A 17,140-nucleotide genomic window follows, 5' to 3' on the forward strand; every position below is an offset into this window, starting at 1 on the left:
ACTTCTAGGTATAATTTCATTTATCCTTATTTTGCAATAGGGGCCCCCAAAAAAGCCCCTAAAACCTAATCAACAAAGGTTTGATTGATTGCTAATCTGTAGGAATAGATATTTGTGGACCTGGGGTCCCTATTAGCTCTGTTTTGCTCTGTTGTTAATACCCACCAAATTCTGCAGAAGATCGGATTTAAACTCTTAAGTTTGCCTTGTCTGTAAGGACAACTTTTCACGTCTGCAGTAGCTTTAAAAGGAATTAAAACTGGTGCTTATGCAAATGTTAGTATATGGTGTGCAAAATGATACTTTGTGGACTAAAAAACAAGAAAATTAAGAATTTGAGTAGAGTAAGTCCTATTTGAACAGTACTTAAAATATTTGCAACTCATTTTAGAGAGAATAGAGAGGGACCATGAGGTAGGGTGAAAAGCAACTAACCTGGATTCTTTTCTCAGTTCTGCTACTGATTAGGTGTGAGAACTTGAAGGGCCAATTGTGTAACCTTTTTGAGCCTCAGTTCCTCAGGTGTAAAATGTGAAAAGATTAAGATTCTCTCTAATCTCTAAAATTCCTTGGGTTTCTGTAGTTTATGGATCTTCAATTATTAACATATTTACATTTTCAAAAAGTAAATCAAAAGCTAAATTAGTCCCCAAGGTCACACCGAGCTTGTGTATTTAAGTGTGTTCACCTGGGCACAGTGGCTCCTACTTGTAGCCCCAGCACTTTGGGAGGCTGAAGCAGATGGATTGCTTGAACCTAGGAGTTTCTTCTCTACAAAAAATAGAAAAATTATCCAGACATGGTGGTGTGCCTGTGGTCCCAGCTACTCAGGAAGCTGGGGTGGTAGAATCACCTGAGCCTGGGAAGGTTGAGGCTGCAGTGAGCTCTTATCATGCCATTGCACTCCAGCATGGGTGACAGAGTGACCCTGTCTCAAAAAAAATAAAATAAAAAATTATTTCAAATAACTTTTAACCAGTTAAATCAATAATTTTAATTTTAAATTCTGCTCCTCCAAACCTATGAGATACCATGTCAGAGGTATCTCATAGGCTTCCAGGAGGCAGGGTGAAAGGGAACAAAGAAGAACAGGAGTGAAAGGGTAAGTCCCTGGATCCCCTACTTTTTTGAAATAGAGCAGCTTTGATTCCATGTGTTTTTTTAGATGGAGTCTTGCTCTGTCACCAGGCTGGAGTGCAGTGGCACAATCTTGGCTCACTGCAACCTCCGCCTCCCGGGTTCAAGTGATTCCCCTGCCTCAGCCTCCCAAGTAGCTAGGACTACAGGCAGGTGCCACCACGCCCAGCTAATGTTTTGTATTTTAGTAGTGATGGGGTTTCACTATGTTGGCCAGGATGGTCTCAATCTCCTGACCTTGTGATCTGTCTGTCTTGACGTCCCAAAGTGCTGGGATTACAGGGGTGAGCCACCACACCTGGCCGATTCCATGTGTTTTCACATATCCAACTTCTGTATATAATTTCACTTGAAGAAAGAGGTCTCAAAAAGTTTGAAAACCACTGATTCAGATCATACCACCCTTCGTTGTCATCATCATCTTCATCAGACCATCACATCCAATATGAATATATGTAAAACTTTCTATACTAAGTGCTTAACTGTAAAACCTATGTGCTTTTCCTTGAATATTGCATTGTAAGATCATCAGTAAACACTTAAAAGTATATCTGTACCTTTCTGTAAATATTTCAGTAGTTTGTAAATTGTGGTTTATGTTGCATGCTTATTTATTGTCTTGTGCTTCCTCAAGTCTTTTCAGGAGGACATGGGCTAAACACAGTTTTTAAAGTTATCTCAAAATATTTTGGAAAATTTGAGGGTAAGATAGGTTTTGAAAAGGCCTGAATCGAATGTGACAGAAGGCAATGTTTTGAAAAATTAAAGCAATTTAGTGGAAATAGGAAGAGAGGAAGGTAGAGTGTTAGGGATAAATGCTCAAAAGACTTGTCTGATTTTAAAAATATGCAACCACAAGAGGCTTAAAAGTCAACTACTAATACTGATAAACAAAAGTATAGTTTTTAAATCATTTTGTTAAGTTAGATAAGGCGATAGTTTTTTTTTTTACTTTCAGTAACTGAATTCCAGTTTATATTTCATATTTTTAATCACAAATAGGATGATTGTTAAAATTTTTTATTGCCTTTTATATTGACTGGGGGAGTAGTTTTAAGAGCCAAGCATAGTATGTTTATTAATACTTCCATCTTTTTACTTGTAGATAAACCTTTCATTATCTTTTTGTGTAATTGAAAATGGGTGGATGTCATGTAAAGAAATGTTGCTTCAGTAATGTGTATCTTAATTCACTGTGTAGGGTAAGCCTGGGTCTGAATTGTCCATCCATGTTCAATATTTTCCTTCCATCATTTATTATATTTGGTTTTGTTTTTAAAAGTAACAAAGTAGTTTGATGTGTGTCTCAAATTTATGGTTGATTTGGTGTTACCTTGCTGGTTATCTTGATTTTTCTGATTTGATATATTAACTAACTAGTGCTGAGCTTAAATAATTTATTAAAGGATAGATGATACGGTATCAACATGAATTACTTATGTTTATACAAGAGTGTATTATGAGAAAAACAATAGCTATAGCAAATTTTAATACAATTTTTATGTTTTTTTCTCCTTATTGATATCCAAACCTGTTTTTCTCTGAAATTATTTTTAATAGGCTTTAAAATAATGTGTATATATATATTTCTATGTATATAGAAAAGAAAGAGCAAAATGGAGGGGGAGTCGGTGGAGGTAATCTGGGAGAAGAGTAAAAAAAATCAGCAAGATTTTTTTCATAGACTTCAGTTTATCTCAAGAATTTTATGCATGTAGTTTTTATAAAAAGCATATTACTTTAGAGAAATATTTAAAGGTTTATATCTTGAGCTATTGGTTGCTGTATTGTAGGGCTTAAGAATTTAGATTAGACAAGTGTGTATAAATCATATACCATTTTAAATATATTTTAAATTCTTAAAAAAATTAGCTAAGGTAGGATAATAATTTTTATTAAAACACTGATCCTTTAAAGCTTTAAAAAGGTTTAATTAGGTCAATTTTAGTTTTAAATATTGTTGAGTAAAACTGTATAGAAGACTTTTTTTTTTAATACCCACCTTGTTTCTTGTCTTGCTTTACTAGAGTACTTTCCTCCAGTTCAGTGGCATAAGCTATAGGCTGGCAGGAATATTCTATTTATTATATTAGCTGCTGACTGCTGTGGCAAGCGGAGGTTAAAATCAGAAATATGATATAAAAGAAAACAAGTTGGCTTATAGCCACAATACACTGTACTTCAAAATTAGGTGTCTACATTAGAAGTTTTTTATTGTAGGCTCAAAGAGTTACTTTTTCTTTTGTTAAACCAAATTAGAGGTTTTTTTTTTTTTTTAGAGATAGTCTCACTTCTAGATTATAGCTTAACTGTTTCAATGTAATGTCTTGCTAATACTATTTTAAGCTAGCAATTAGAAGTGTACATTTGTTAAAAAAAAAAAACTGTACATTTGTAAAAAATACAGAAGTTAGCTTTTACTTTTTGTGCCAATTAATGGTTTGAATTCTTATCACTATATATAATTCCTTATGCTAATTAAAAGCATTTTTATATATTAATAGTCCATTGCACCACTGTTGTTTCTATTTTTTTTTAAAAGTATATTTTTTCACTATGACCAAGTGGCAGCAACAATAAAAAACTGCTAAAATTCTTCATGTTATTGGATAGCCAAATAATAAATGACTAGTTTTAAAAGGAAAGAGATGCTTGGCGGAAGAGAATGCAAAAAAATAGAAACTAATTAGAGGAAAATGTGTGAAAAACTCATCCAAGAAATGGGAAGGAAGGAAGAAGTCAAGAGCATTGATGGAGAAGTAGGAATAAAGAATTTTTATCTCTGTAGCTTCTTCAAGGCAGCTTGAGGACAGTGAAATCCACAGTTAGAAGAGGGAGTAAAAAGGAAAGAAAATTGAATTCAGTTACTGACAGAAAACAGATTATTTGGAAGAGAAGCTATAAAAAGATAGGAGTGAGAGGATTGCATACTTGGAAATGGAAGCAGGAAAATCTAAGAAGGGGACTGAAGCAGAAAGATAAGTGGTTTAAGATGTTGTATACCTTTAATTAGAAACTTAAATGACCCAAATAAGAAAGTTAATTGTCTTTGTTATCTAACGTAGGTATCACAGTTGAATTTTTCCTTTGTAAACTGTCCAAATTGAAGCTAGTTCTGTCTTTCTTTGTGCCTTAGTAATTTACAAGTGTAATATGGCAATTTCCTCATCAATTCATTAATATTTGAGAATCATCATAGATCAGGTTTATACTGAATGTTTAGAGATATCATTTGTCTACCTCAGTCATTAAGTTAGATTTTGTAGTTACAGGGCATAACCAATCAATGCATTATTGATTGATGGAAATTCCTGAAGAAACATAAAACCCAGTTTTGATCATAATAAAACTGAGAATGTTTTAATAGGAAAATAAAACATAAATTATAATGATTTCCAATTGCATATATTTTAATCTGCCAGAGAATCGTTTCCAAATTTGTAGGATTTTTTTTTAGTTTTAGTAATATTTAGAAGACAGATAAGATTTTCTCAAATATTCTTTAATTATCTAGAGTAAAGATGATCTGTAAATCCTAATGATATAAAGTGAATAGTCAAAAGATGTACTGATCAGTGTAGAAGTTTATTACTGTAGTTGTCTTAGTTTCTTTGGTACTACTGTGACAAAACACTTGAAACTGTGCAGTTTATAAAGAAAAGACATTTATCAGCTGTCAGTTCTGGAGGTTGGAAGTCCCATATTAATGTACCAGCATCTGGCCAGGGCCTTCTTGCTGTGTTATAACAGGGCAGAAGGGCAAAAAGAGAAGAAAAGTATGTCAAATCCCTGCTTTTATAATGACATCAATCCCATCCATGAGGGTGGAGACCTGTCCTAATCAGGCCTTAAATGTCCTACCTTTTTTTTTCTGAGACAGTCTCCCTCTGTTGCCAAGGCTGAAGTGCAGTGGCGTGATCTCCTCACTGCAACCTCCACCTCCCAGGTTCAAGCCATTCTCCTGCTTCAGCCTCCCTAGTAGCTGGGATTACAGGCACCTGCCCCCATGCCTAATTGTTTTTGTATTTTTCGTAGAGATGGGGTTTCACCATATTGGCCAGGCTGGTCTTGAACTCCTGACCTCAAGTGATTTGCCTGCCTTGGCCTCCCAAAGTACTGGGATTACAGGCACGAGCCACCGTAACTGGCCTTTTTTTTTTTCCCCTCTTTTTCTTTTTTTTTTTTTTTTTGAGACAGGGTTTTACTCTGTCCCCCAGGCTGGAGTGTAGTGCTGTGATCTTGGTTCACTGTAGTCTTCACCTCCTGGGCTCAAGTGATCCTCCCACCTCAGCCTCTTTAGTAGCTGGGACCACCAGCACCCCCATGCCTGGTTAATTTTTGTATTTTTTTGCAGTGATGGGGTTTCATCATGTTGCCCAGGCTGGTCTTGAGCTCCTGAGCTCAACCGACCTGCCCACTTAGGTTTCCCAAAGTGCTTGGATTACAGGCGCAAGCCACTGCCCCTGGCCGGAATGTCCTACTTCTTAATACTGTTACAATGGCAATTAAATTTCAACGAGTTTTAGAGGGGATGTACATTCAAATAATAGCAGCAGCTAACAAATACATTTGTCATTTGTTATGACGAGTTGTTCAGAAGAATGGAAAAGTCTCAGACTTTAGATGTACTGGAGAATGTCTGAGGGAGGAATAATCCTTTTTGTCAATATGCTCATTTCCACTGAATTGCTTTTAACCTGAGTTAGTTTCCCTCCCACACCACTAGACATAGGGCTTGTTAAATATTGCTAGAGTACACTAGGGGAATAATAAAACCATAGTCCTGTTTCGCTTCGCTAGGGTTGTTTATTTGGGGCTTGTGAGGTTATCACTAAGTAGTGACTTCTAAAAAAATGCAAAATAATCTTCTTACATTAATTAGATGGGAAACCACATTATAAGTGGACTGTTGTGTGGCTTGAGACTCTGCTAGAAGGGGAATCTAATATAAGAAGCATTTGTTTCAAACTCTTTTGTATAGATCTACAAATGGCACACAACTGAGCACAACTCAACAAAGCCTGAAAGACTTTTGAGGAGATTTCTACCCTTGAATAGTGAAATCTGATGTTTTAAATTTAGTATTAGCCTAGAGACTGCATGTTGTTTTATTTCTTTTAAACCAGAACTCCCGGTTTGTCAGTGAGCCAGACTGCATATATCTTCAGTACCTTCTCTTTTGAAAAGCCTATCACCTGGGAAACCAAACTGTGATCAGGAGGAGCAGAGGGTCTGGGAGTCTGAGGTCATCAGACATTTGAGGTATTCACACCAGTCCAAGGTGCTAATGTCTATCTGCCGCTGGGACCAGCTGGCCTTGGACCTCTTCAGCCTTTTTTTCTGGGAGAAATATTAAGATAGCAAGCACGTTAAAAGATGAACCTGTTCTCCCTAAGTGAAATCAAAATATTCTTCTTAAACACTTTGGTTTTTCAGATTTTTATTCAGATGCATTTATATTTGAGGGCAGAGAATAAACATTTTCCCTCTCTTTTTTCCCCTCTTCACCCCGTACAAATTTTAGGGGATAAAAGTAATAAACGTATATAGTGAAAAATTCAAATACTACAAAAATCACATAGTCCAGAATAAAGCTCCCTTCTCCATTTCCTTCCCCAAGAGGCAGTTACTTTGAACAGTTTACCATCTGTCTTTCAAAGATACTCTATTCATCATTTTTTTAAAAAAGTATTTTACATATCATTGTGTGCCTTGTTTTTTCCACTCTATCAGAGATGAGAACAGAGACTAAAAATATACACACTAAGTAAATACATACATATATTTAAACTGACCAACCCAAATGATTCTCAGTGGTTTTCATGAGTTATTTCTAAATTGGCAACACTATTATTTTCATTGTAAAATTCCTTGAAACAAAAATTATAATATTCTAATGTGGATAGGATATGAGCATTAAAATAGATTGTGAAGCTTTTTTATAGTGCTATTTAAATTTGTACAGTACGTAAATACCTGTAACAAAAAGTATCAGGGAAAATTCTGGATGCTGCTGTCATGAGGTTACTGGAAAGGAAGTGATGCTGGCTTGGGATTCCTAGTTACCTCTGTGACCACTCTTAGTTTCACAAAGTCTTGAGACCACCAGAGGGAGCTGTTGATACTGAAGTCCTCAAATGAAGTTGGTGGTGAGGAGAGTTAAGACTAGGGAGCAGCTTGTGCTGATCTGTTAAGCATAATCATTATCTTGTCTGTAATTTTTAATATTGTAGGCTCTTCCCCACAGCAAACATTTCCCTTCCATGTTCCATTTCAGGTATTCTTCCCAACACATTAACACTTTTCTCTACCCAGCCTCACATTCTGCTTTCATCATACTCACATTTGTTACTGTGTTTATATTTTCTTGTGATTATAAAGTTTCTGAAACTCTTTTTGTGTTATAGTAAGCAAGTAGCCTTCTTTGGCATGGTATTTATGAACTGAGCTAGTTTTCATGTATCAATAGAAACTGCATTTTAAACCTAAATACTTCTATTTGGTTTGCTTTTGCAATGAAGCCATAAAGATTTCCTTCCATTCTTCTGGCTTATAGAAGATATTAACAAATAACAAAGAAGAGGTACTGGCTTGTGCTTAGCATCTGAGCTAATGTTGTTCATATTGTCTTATTAGAACACCTGGAGAGTGCAAGTTCTAACTCAGGTATACCAGCTGCACAGAGAGGTGAGTTTGTCTAATTAAGCAAATAGTCACCAAAGGTGTAAAATTCTAGTTTGGTGGTGCATAAAATTATAGACATCAAAGAGATGCACTGGACAATGTGGAATAGATGCCAAAATCTGGCTTTTTTTTGTAGATAGAATATGTTCTTTTAAAAAACATCAATTAAACTAATATTTAAAATTTTAGTATGTTAATGGTTTCCAAGTTTCTAAGCATAAAATTTTAGCTCCTTAAAATTTTTTTTCCAGTTTAGCAGTACTAAAAGTTATTCTTTTAAAAAGGGGAACTTGTGAGGCTCACACCTCCCCCAACCCCATGTTATCAGAGGCTTTGTTGCCCAAAATCACACATGGAAGCAAAACATTAACAAAAATAACCCTTTGGTTTTCCTGTTACTGATGGTAGAAAGAAGATAGTTTAATAACAGATAAATGGGCTAGTGACTTTTTAAAATGTATTCTTCAACTTTCATTCACTTTTTTAAAAAAATTAGGGTAAAACTAAGGAAAGGAATGATTCACAAAGTTTTGTTTATAAAGTTCTAAAATAGAAACAACGGAAATAATGTAAATTGAAAAGAATGGGAAATAACATCAGTTAAAGCACAAGATCTGGTCCTTTCATAGATATTTGTGATAGACCCCACTCAGGCTCTCTGTAAGAGACTTCATCACCAAAAATGCCCAGCCTGCTAACTAAGAACTTGGTTTTGGACAAATCAGTGTCTAAAGCTTGACTCTTTACTATCTCTCTTACCTGACTTGAAAAGGACCATTCTTTTTCTGAGTTACAGTTAAATTACATCATCGAAAGGAGTGTTAAGACGAGTAAGAGACATCATCCATATTTTTTTCTTTGTTTTTTCTTTTGTTTTCTGTCTGTGTTTTCAGCAACGTCAGTTGATTACAGTTCCTTTGCAGACAGATGCAGCAGCTGGATAGAGCTCATTAAACTGAAAGCTCAGACCATAAGGCGTGGATCAATTAAGACAAGTAGGCGGATGTTTCTACCACATTATGATAATCTGAGAAACATATCCCTGATTTCCCAGTGGTGAAAGCTAGACCTTACTACCCAGTAATAACATTGCCAATCCATCATGTATTAGAGTGTGAAAGCTGCAGACTCTAATGGTCATTTAGACAAAGTTATTGAGAGGCCTTTAGATTTATTAATTTTACCTATAGAATTGTGTTTTTAAAATTTTCCTTTTTATGCAGGTATTATTAAAAGTATGTAAATAGATATTATGTGATTATAGTTGGAAGGAAATTACCAACTCTCTTATTGAAGAGACATGCTTCCAGGACCCAAGGTACTATTTAATATGTGGCATCTGTTGGTTTATTAAGTGCGATATGCAGAGGGCTAAACGAATAAAGAATTTCTGGAGAGAAAGTAGTTACTTCTTACCTTACTGCTAGGATCAGAATCATTGCCTATATGCTATCTATATCCCATGTATTTTGGTAAATTTGAGGTCAGTATATTTGAGTGAAAGAGCTTACCATACACTGAAAGGGGAAAAACTATATTTCAGAGGAAAGAATATAGGATGTGAAACCCAGACAGATCTGGTTCTCAATCCTAGAAGTGCTACGTTAGTAGCTATGAGACCTTGGGCAAGTTAAGTAACTTCTCTAACCTTCCATTTCCTCATGCATGAAATGGGGATGATGATAACCTATGTTGCTGGGTTGTTGTAAGGATTATATATATATATGTCTGGCTTAATGGCAGTTATTTAACAAGTGGTAGCTTTTTTTTTTATTTTATAAACAGCTTTTAGCTAGCAAAGGTCATTATGTTAAGCTTTTAAAATTATGAGTTGATTTATTGAAAAGGTTTGGAAAACAAATACCTTAAAATTAGTAAATATAAGGTTTATCTACAAGTTGACAATGATGAAGTCATCTGAAAAAGATGGAAAAATTGCACTGGGAAATATAACAACTTTCACACTCTCCTTGTAATAATTTGTTCCTACAGCAGATAATTTTAATGCTCTGCCACTTTTTCTTTTTCTTCACTTTATAACCAATCATTGTGTGTGTAGCTATACTGCATCAACATTTTCTTTTGCAGGAATGCCATTTTTCTTCCAAAAGAATTCCATTCCAGCATTTCCTCTCATGTTTTCTGTCTCTCTTTTTTAATTGCATGCAGTGCATGATAATTTCTTTTCTTCCATGACATGGCTTAGCCTCACAGACAGCTGAATGTTGTCATCACTTATTTGGAAACCTCAGGGAATAATTGTGTTACCAGTGTCTCTTCTAAATGTTTTCTCCTCTTTCTCCAATTTTAGCTGTGACAGTTGAAAAAGCAAGTCCAGTGGGTGATGGAAATTTCCGGAATCGTTCTGCTCCACCTTGTGCAAATTCCACAGTTGGGGTTGTTAAGATGACACCTCTTTCTTTCATTCCTGGAGCAAAAATAACTAAGTATCTTGGGATAATTAACATGTTTTTTATTCGAGAGACTACTTCACTTCGGGAGGTAATTTTATAGAAGTTATTTCATTTTTTTTTTAAAATTTACTCTGATTGAAGATTTAGTAACAAAACCAAACAAGGTTCAAATTGTTATTTTTTGCCAAAAATAATTTACAAATATTTATTTGTATTTTAATAATCTATCTGGATTGAGTCTAGATTTATTTCATTTAGCAGCTAGGATTATCACAAAAATTGTGTTAGTTTTACACCTATTTATTGTTAGAAATCTTAGAACCTTATCATATAGTAAATTAACAAATAGCTGTGTTTGAATAGAAGTTTAAAATGCCCTGAAATAATGGCTTAGGTTTCTCAGTAGTTATTTGCCTGTTATCATTGAAGTAGTAATTTTAGATGTTATATCTAAAATATATATATTGCCTGTTATATATGTTTTTAGAAATTCTTGACAGATCACATTTAGAAATAGTAGAGAACTATATTATAGATATATGTCTAAGCAGATAGTTGATATAATTTAACTCTGTTGTTTCTTCCTCCTGAGAAAGGAATGAAGCTGCTCATTTTTTACTCTCTCCAGAAGTGTATGAGGATTACATTTCTTCAGTCTTATCTCACACTGAGTATCATTAAACTTTGTAATATTTTATTTGATGTGGGAAAAGTTCAGAATCAGAGTCAGCCTGTTATATCTCTTATAACACAGGAGTTTAAACTTAAGAAAAATTATGTTGTGTCATATGTTATGGAATAGGGCTACCAAGCACATTAATGTTGTGAATAGGGACATTTTTTAATTACTGAGGTGTGACATCCAATAATCTTTTCAAATTTTATTTTAGCTGCAGTTTGTATTTTTTAAAAATATATTCATTATGAAGATGACTTAGCTGTGCTTTTTCACCAGCAATGTTTCTATACTTTCTTAGGAATAGCATCCTGCAAACTCTCTTTAATATCATGCTCACCATTCTGTGCCTAGCACACAGAGTAAACACAATATATTTTTGTGTAAAGGAATGAATAGCTCCTGACAGATTATTTACTTTTTCTTTTTTTTGAGACGGAGTTTCACTCTTGTTACCCAGGCTGGAGTGCAATGGCGCGATCTCGGCTCACCGCAACCTCCGCCTCCTGGGTTCAGGCAATTCTCCTGCCTCAGCCTCCTGAGTAGCTGGGATTACAGGCACGCGCCACCATGCCCAGCTAATTTTTTGTATTTTTAGTAGAGACGGGGTTTCACCATGTTGACCAGGATGGTCTCGATCTCTTGACCTTGTGATCCACCTGCCTCGGCCTCCCAAAGTGCTGGGATTACAGGCATGAGCCACCGCACCTGGCCAGATTATTTAATTAATTAGGTGGATATTTTCTTTAAGGTAAATTAGGCCACGCATGGTAGCCCACGCTTGTAATCCCAGCACTTTGGGAAGCTAAGGCCGGTAGATTGCTTGAAGCCAGCAGTTCAAGACCAGCCTGGCCAACATGGTGAAACCCCTTCTCTACTAAAAATACAAAAATTAGCCGGACATGGTGGCTCATGCCTGTAATCCCAGCTACTTGGGAGGCTGAGGCATGAGAATTGCTTGAACCTGAGAGGTGGAAGTTGCAGTGAGCTGAGATTGTGCGGTGTGCACAGCCTGAGTGACACAGCGAGACTCTGTCTCCTCCCTAAAAAAGAAGATAAATTTGTTTTTATATAATTCTAATTATGTTAAGATAAAAAATAAACTATCAAGATATTCTCAAAAACCTTTTGATAGAGAATTAAAATAGATGATACTTCTACATCCATTTAAATTTGACAACGATTTGGTGTCCAAAGCTGGCATATATTATGAATTAACCTTTTCTAGTTGCTCTTGGTAGCTCATGGATATTACATTATTTTGAATCCATAACATTTTATTTCCTAAGCCTTTTTGACTGCTTAAGCTCCCATACCTCAAAATGTTGCTTCTTGTTAGATTTTCCTTCAACAGAAACTTACATTAACTGTGAAGCACAATATCCCAAATATGTTAATTGCCTGATGAGTTGTTTTCTTACATTGAATTGATATTTTAAAAATTAACCCTCTGTAGCTACTGTGTCATCAGAATTTATTGATTTGATAAACAGGTGGAGATTGATAAAAGTCAAAGAAAAAATATACTGAACTATGATTGAGTTAGAGGCAGGCTGAAGCAACTCCCTTAATTTCTTAATTACAAAAAGAGATATCTTTACAAAACTATATGTAGGATCCTCAGCATTTTCGGAAAGAGGGGATCTGATAAAATGGTTTTCTAATACTGCAGTCATTTTCCCCCTTAACTTTGAGTTTAAAGTTGGAAATTTTTTCCTAGACTATAAATAAGTCCCAAGAGAATTTGTGGAAACATAGGTTAAAAAGCATTTTAGTCTATTGACTAGCCTTTAATTTCTGTTTTGCTTGTTTTTGAATATGGAACAAATACTCTGAAATACTGGATTTTATTTCCTAGCAGTTATATATGGAATTCTTATTATATGCATCTCTTGAACTAAATGTTAGCATATAGTTTTGTGCAAAACAGATACAGTTTCTGACCTAACGGAATTTACAGTCTAGTAGAACTGGAGCATGGTGGACATAACAGTTATTCATATAATTAGTATATAATTACAAGGGAGAGTAAGTAATATAAAGATATTGAACTGAGGCTATCAGGGAATTTAACTTAGAATTCACAGTTTGAGAAGGTATCTATCTCTGAAGACATATGTAAATTGGGACTAAGGAGTGAATGAGTTGTCCTCCTAAAAAACTGAGTGAAAAGTCTTCAGGAGCAACATGTGCAGTGACCCTGGGGTAGGAAAAGGGCTCCTGCATTTGAGAAACTGAAAAAAAGGCAAGTTTGATTGGAACACGATTCAGGTTCAAAATGAAAGATGTAAATAGCAGGTAAGTTTTATTGTTTAGGCTTACCATCAATTTGTTTTAATGATGATGAGCATAATTTGATGGAGATATTGCAGATGGAAGCAGAATTTGAATGCTTGCCCTGCCATTTACTTGCTAGCTATCTGATCATAGATACTCATGGGCAATTTATAAATTCTTTGAGTTTCAGCTTTATTTTCTGTAATGTAAGGATAGTGAATCCTTGTCTGGACATGTGTTCAGTAAATATTTGTTCATTCATGCAGTAAATTCCCATTGTGAGGGAAGTTTAAATTATTTGTATATAATTACAAATAATAAATTATTTGTTATATTAAGATAATTTAGGATGTTTTAATATATATTTAATTTATATTTAATTATATATTTAATATATATTTAATATTTAATTATATATTTAATATATATTCTTTGACATGTTGTATACATTGCTATATCCACACAGGTATATATAATAGGATTTTCTTTTGTGTTATTATTTAGGAAGGAGGAGTTAGTGGTTTTCTCCATGCTTTTATTGCTGAAGTATTTGCAATGGTGAGAGCTCATGTTGCTGCATTAGGAGGGAATGCTGTTGTCTCCTACATAATGAAGCAGTGTGTCTTCATGGAGAATCCAAATAAAAACCAGGTAAGATGCAGTTAAAAATTCCTGATTGGCAGGAACCTGAAAATTTCTTCCATGGCTTCCTACCCCTAACCTCCTTCAAATGAGAATTGTTCTTTGGAGCTATTTGAGTCTAGATGCTTAAGACATTTTAATGAATTTATTAATAACTATGGTCAATAGTCACCAGTCAATACATGCTGTTTTGACATCTCAGGTGACTAGGTAATTATTCTTAATCACATCTGGAATTTGTGCTCCTGAGTTACTGTTTCCACTCTCTTTTTGGTGAGTGTTTGGAAAAATATGGATGAAGCCTCAGTGGGCCTGTTACCTCTTTTAACTGAAGGAACCATCTTAATTTTGTTGTCATGCTTATGCATGCCTTTATATCTTAAAAAAAATAATCGTAGTCTTATTTGGTATCTAAAATGTTTTAATAGGTACTACATGATTCAAAATTCAAAAACGTATGAAAGGAAAAGTCTCTCCCTGTCTGCTGTTCTAGCCAGTTTTCTGCCCCACATGCAACCAAATTTTTTAGGTTATTTTTTATTTTTATTTTTATTTTTTGGTAACTTCTAGAGATGTAACACTCCAGAGTATGTAACCAGAGAGATTTTAGATACATACAGGAAAATATGTATATAAATATAGTCTTTTATCTCCCAGTTCAATGTAAGTGGTAGCTTTACAGTACATACTGCTACTCAGCTTCCTCTTTCGCCTAATTTTTCTTGGCAATGTTCTCATTTCAGGTCATAAAGATTATCTTTATTTTTCGTTACAACCACATAACACTCCACGGTATAGGTCGACCAGAATTTTTTTAATTAGTCCCCTACTGATAAACATTTAGGTTGCTCTCAGTAAATGTTGTGCTAATACATACAGTGCTACCAAAAAAAAAAATGTGATACGTAAGTGTTTAGCACAAGTGTGAGCATCTCTATAGGGAAAATTCCTTAAAACAGAATTGTTAGGTCAGAGTAGTACCTTTGTAATTTCCATAGAGATTTCCAAAGTTCCCCTCCATTGAGACATTTTGTACATTCTTTATATAAATATATATGTGTATATGTAATTACATAAATGATTTCATATTGTATATATCATTTTGCAAATTGTTTTTGTCAATTTGTCGTAAGATTTACTCTATTGATCAAGCTTTAGGCTATTTTTTACTTCCATATAGTATTTCAGGCATGAATATTCCACAATTTATTTTCATTTCCCTTTTAATGGGCAGTTAGGTTGTTTCTAGTATTTTGCTATTGTACACATGATGCAATGCAAAGTTACTTACTAATCTTTGTTGCCTACATGCCCAGGATTTCTTTAGGGAGCACATATACATGGAATTGATGGGTCACAAAGTGTGTGTTCTCTTTCTCCTTTAATGGATGGTTCTTTTCTAGGTGGTTGTGCTTCCCGCTGCAGTGTTAAGTGTGTTGCTGTTGTCCCATGTCTTTGCTAATACTTGGTAACATCCAGCTTTTACAGTTTTTTTGCCAGTATATATGAAGTGGTGTCTCGTTGTCATTTTAGTTGTATATCTCTGGCTAACAGAGGGCTTGAATATGTGTTCATATGTTCACATATGAACTCTTTGAGTTTTCTTTCTTGTGAAATGCCCTCTTACCCTTTTCTCATTTTTCTGTTGGATTGTCTGTCTTTATCATAGTGATTTAGAAGCCTGTGCTTTTTCGGCTGTACAGCACTGCCCCTTGTGTAACAGAACATGAACATGTTGAGTATAACCGAACCTATCCTGTTTGTTGTTCTTATAGGCGCAGTGTCTTATCAATGTAAGTGGCGACGCAGTGGTTTTTGTTCGTGAATCTGACTTAGAAGTAGTGTCAACTCAGCAACCTACTGCCAACTGCCAATCATCATGTACTGAAGGTGAAGTTACAACCTGAGGAAAATTAGGAAAAAAGAGCTCAGCTAAATGAAATTCATCTGTCTCCATTATTTTGTCATTAATTATCTTCTTAGACTTAAAATTGAACTTAATTTGAGATAAATAAGGAAGAATTGAGTAGATTTTATTTGCCTGGAGTCTTTTGGAGGCATGAGAATTTTCTGTTCTTGACATTTTGTTTGCCTGTTCTAGACAGATAGGCCCTGTGGGATCTTGACCCTTCAGTAAGTTAAGATAAATTTTTAAGAGAACTGTAGCAAAGATGGAAACTTTGTAATTTATGTTGATTTTAATAAAATCATAATTTAAAAAATGAAATGGGAAGATTATCAGGAAATGAGGATAGCTACTGTAGTGTACTTTAGAAAGGCTAAGCAAGAGATTTGCCAATTGTTAGTGAATATGCGGTCTGATTTGAGCAATGTGTGGGGACGATGGAGAAAAGTTTTCAGAAAACTACTATGTAGATTTCTGAATGTGTTTTATTTTGATGAGGAATTCAGTAACAACTGGAAAGAAAAAGTGCTTCAGCCATCTTTTGAAAACAAGTTAAAATTCTGCAACTTGTATCTGTAATACATCCTAACTCTTGTAAAAGAAAATAATTTATAATAACTGGTGTCCTTTCATTGAAAGTTTTAATACTGTCTCTAAGGAAGGAGGAAAAAATTATTATATAATTTTGTAACTGGCAACATTTGAGTTAGTATTGAATTTGTCTAAAAGAGGCTTGACTTCAACTGGGAAGAAAATGTCAGTGAATTTTTTTGAAGTAGTGAAAATACAGTTGGTCTAATAGGAATATAGAATTATTTTCTAATAAGTTAATATTGCACTTCTACCAAATAAACAGAATTTTAGTAATATCTGAGGGATTTTTGATGTTGAGTTAGACTGTATTTGGCAAAGAATTTGGAAATGTAACTTGAATGTAAATATGCTGCAGAATGTTGAATGTATACATAGAAATACTTTTTCTGTTGATGCCAAATGCCCATTGTAAATGAACCTTAAATACTACATTCCTCCTTTGCACAATAGTATTTCTTTACAAAACTCATGATTTTGTTCCCCCACGATGACAAACTGCCCTTGAGTCATTTCCTTGTTATCACAGGTGTCAATATTTTTCTGTATTTTGTTTATAATTTTATTTTTTAAATAAAAAGTTTATAAAAAGAAACTGGAACATTTCTAAATCTCTTTTTGACCTCATGTAGTACTGTCAGTTTTCTGAATCACTTTCCATCTGATCATCTCCATTCGTTTCTCTAGTAAACAAACCTCTATTGAGCACCTATTAAATACAAATCTTAATTTTGGAGGGGTGTGTAGGTGTAATTTTGGCTCTTTCATTGTTTGAGGGTAGGTAGGTGTTCATTCAACATATGTTTATTGAAT

At 34.5% G+C, this 17,140-nt stretch overlaps 1 protein-coding gene across 50 annotated transcripts in view; it reads left to right on the top strand.

Annotated features, from left to right (window-relative positions):
* C2CD5 (C2 calcium dependent domain containing 5) overlaps positions 1-16,922 on the top strand; it is a 93,480-nt gene extending 76,558 nt beyond the window's left edge. For 19 of the 50 annotated variants that reach the window (XM_078336065.1, XM_035256080.3, XM_078336055.1 and 16 more), the window contains 5 exons: positions 7,774-7,824; positions 8,715-8,816; positions 10,133-10,323; positions 13,693-13,839; positions 15,606-16,922. In XM_078336065.1, coding sequence (XP_078192191.1) covers positions 7,774-7,824; positions 8,715-8,816; positions 10,133-10,323; positions 13,693-13,839; positions 15,606-15,737 — 623 coding nt within the window. In that variant the 3' untranslated portion in view covers positions 15,738-16,922. The remainder of the gene's footprint in view (positions 1-7,773; positions 7,825-8,714; positions 8,817-10,132; positions 10,324-13,692; positions 13,840-15,605) is intronic. The other 31 variants (XM_078336067.1, XM_035256088.3, XM_035256091.3 and 28 more) reach the window with 3 other exon arrangements.
* The last annotated feature ends 218 nt before the right edge of the window (positions 16,923-17,140 follow it).

Source organism: Callithrix jacchus, chromosome 9 (genome assembly GCF_049354715.1).
Source record: "Callithrix jacchus isolate 240 chromosome 9, calJac240_pri, whole genome shotgun sequence".
NCBI classification, from domain to species: domain Eukaryota; kingdom Metazoa; phylum Chordata; class Mammalia; order Primates; family Cebidae; genus Callithrix; species Callithrix jacchus.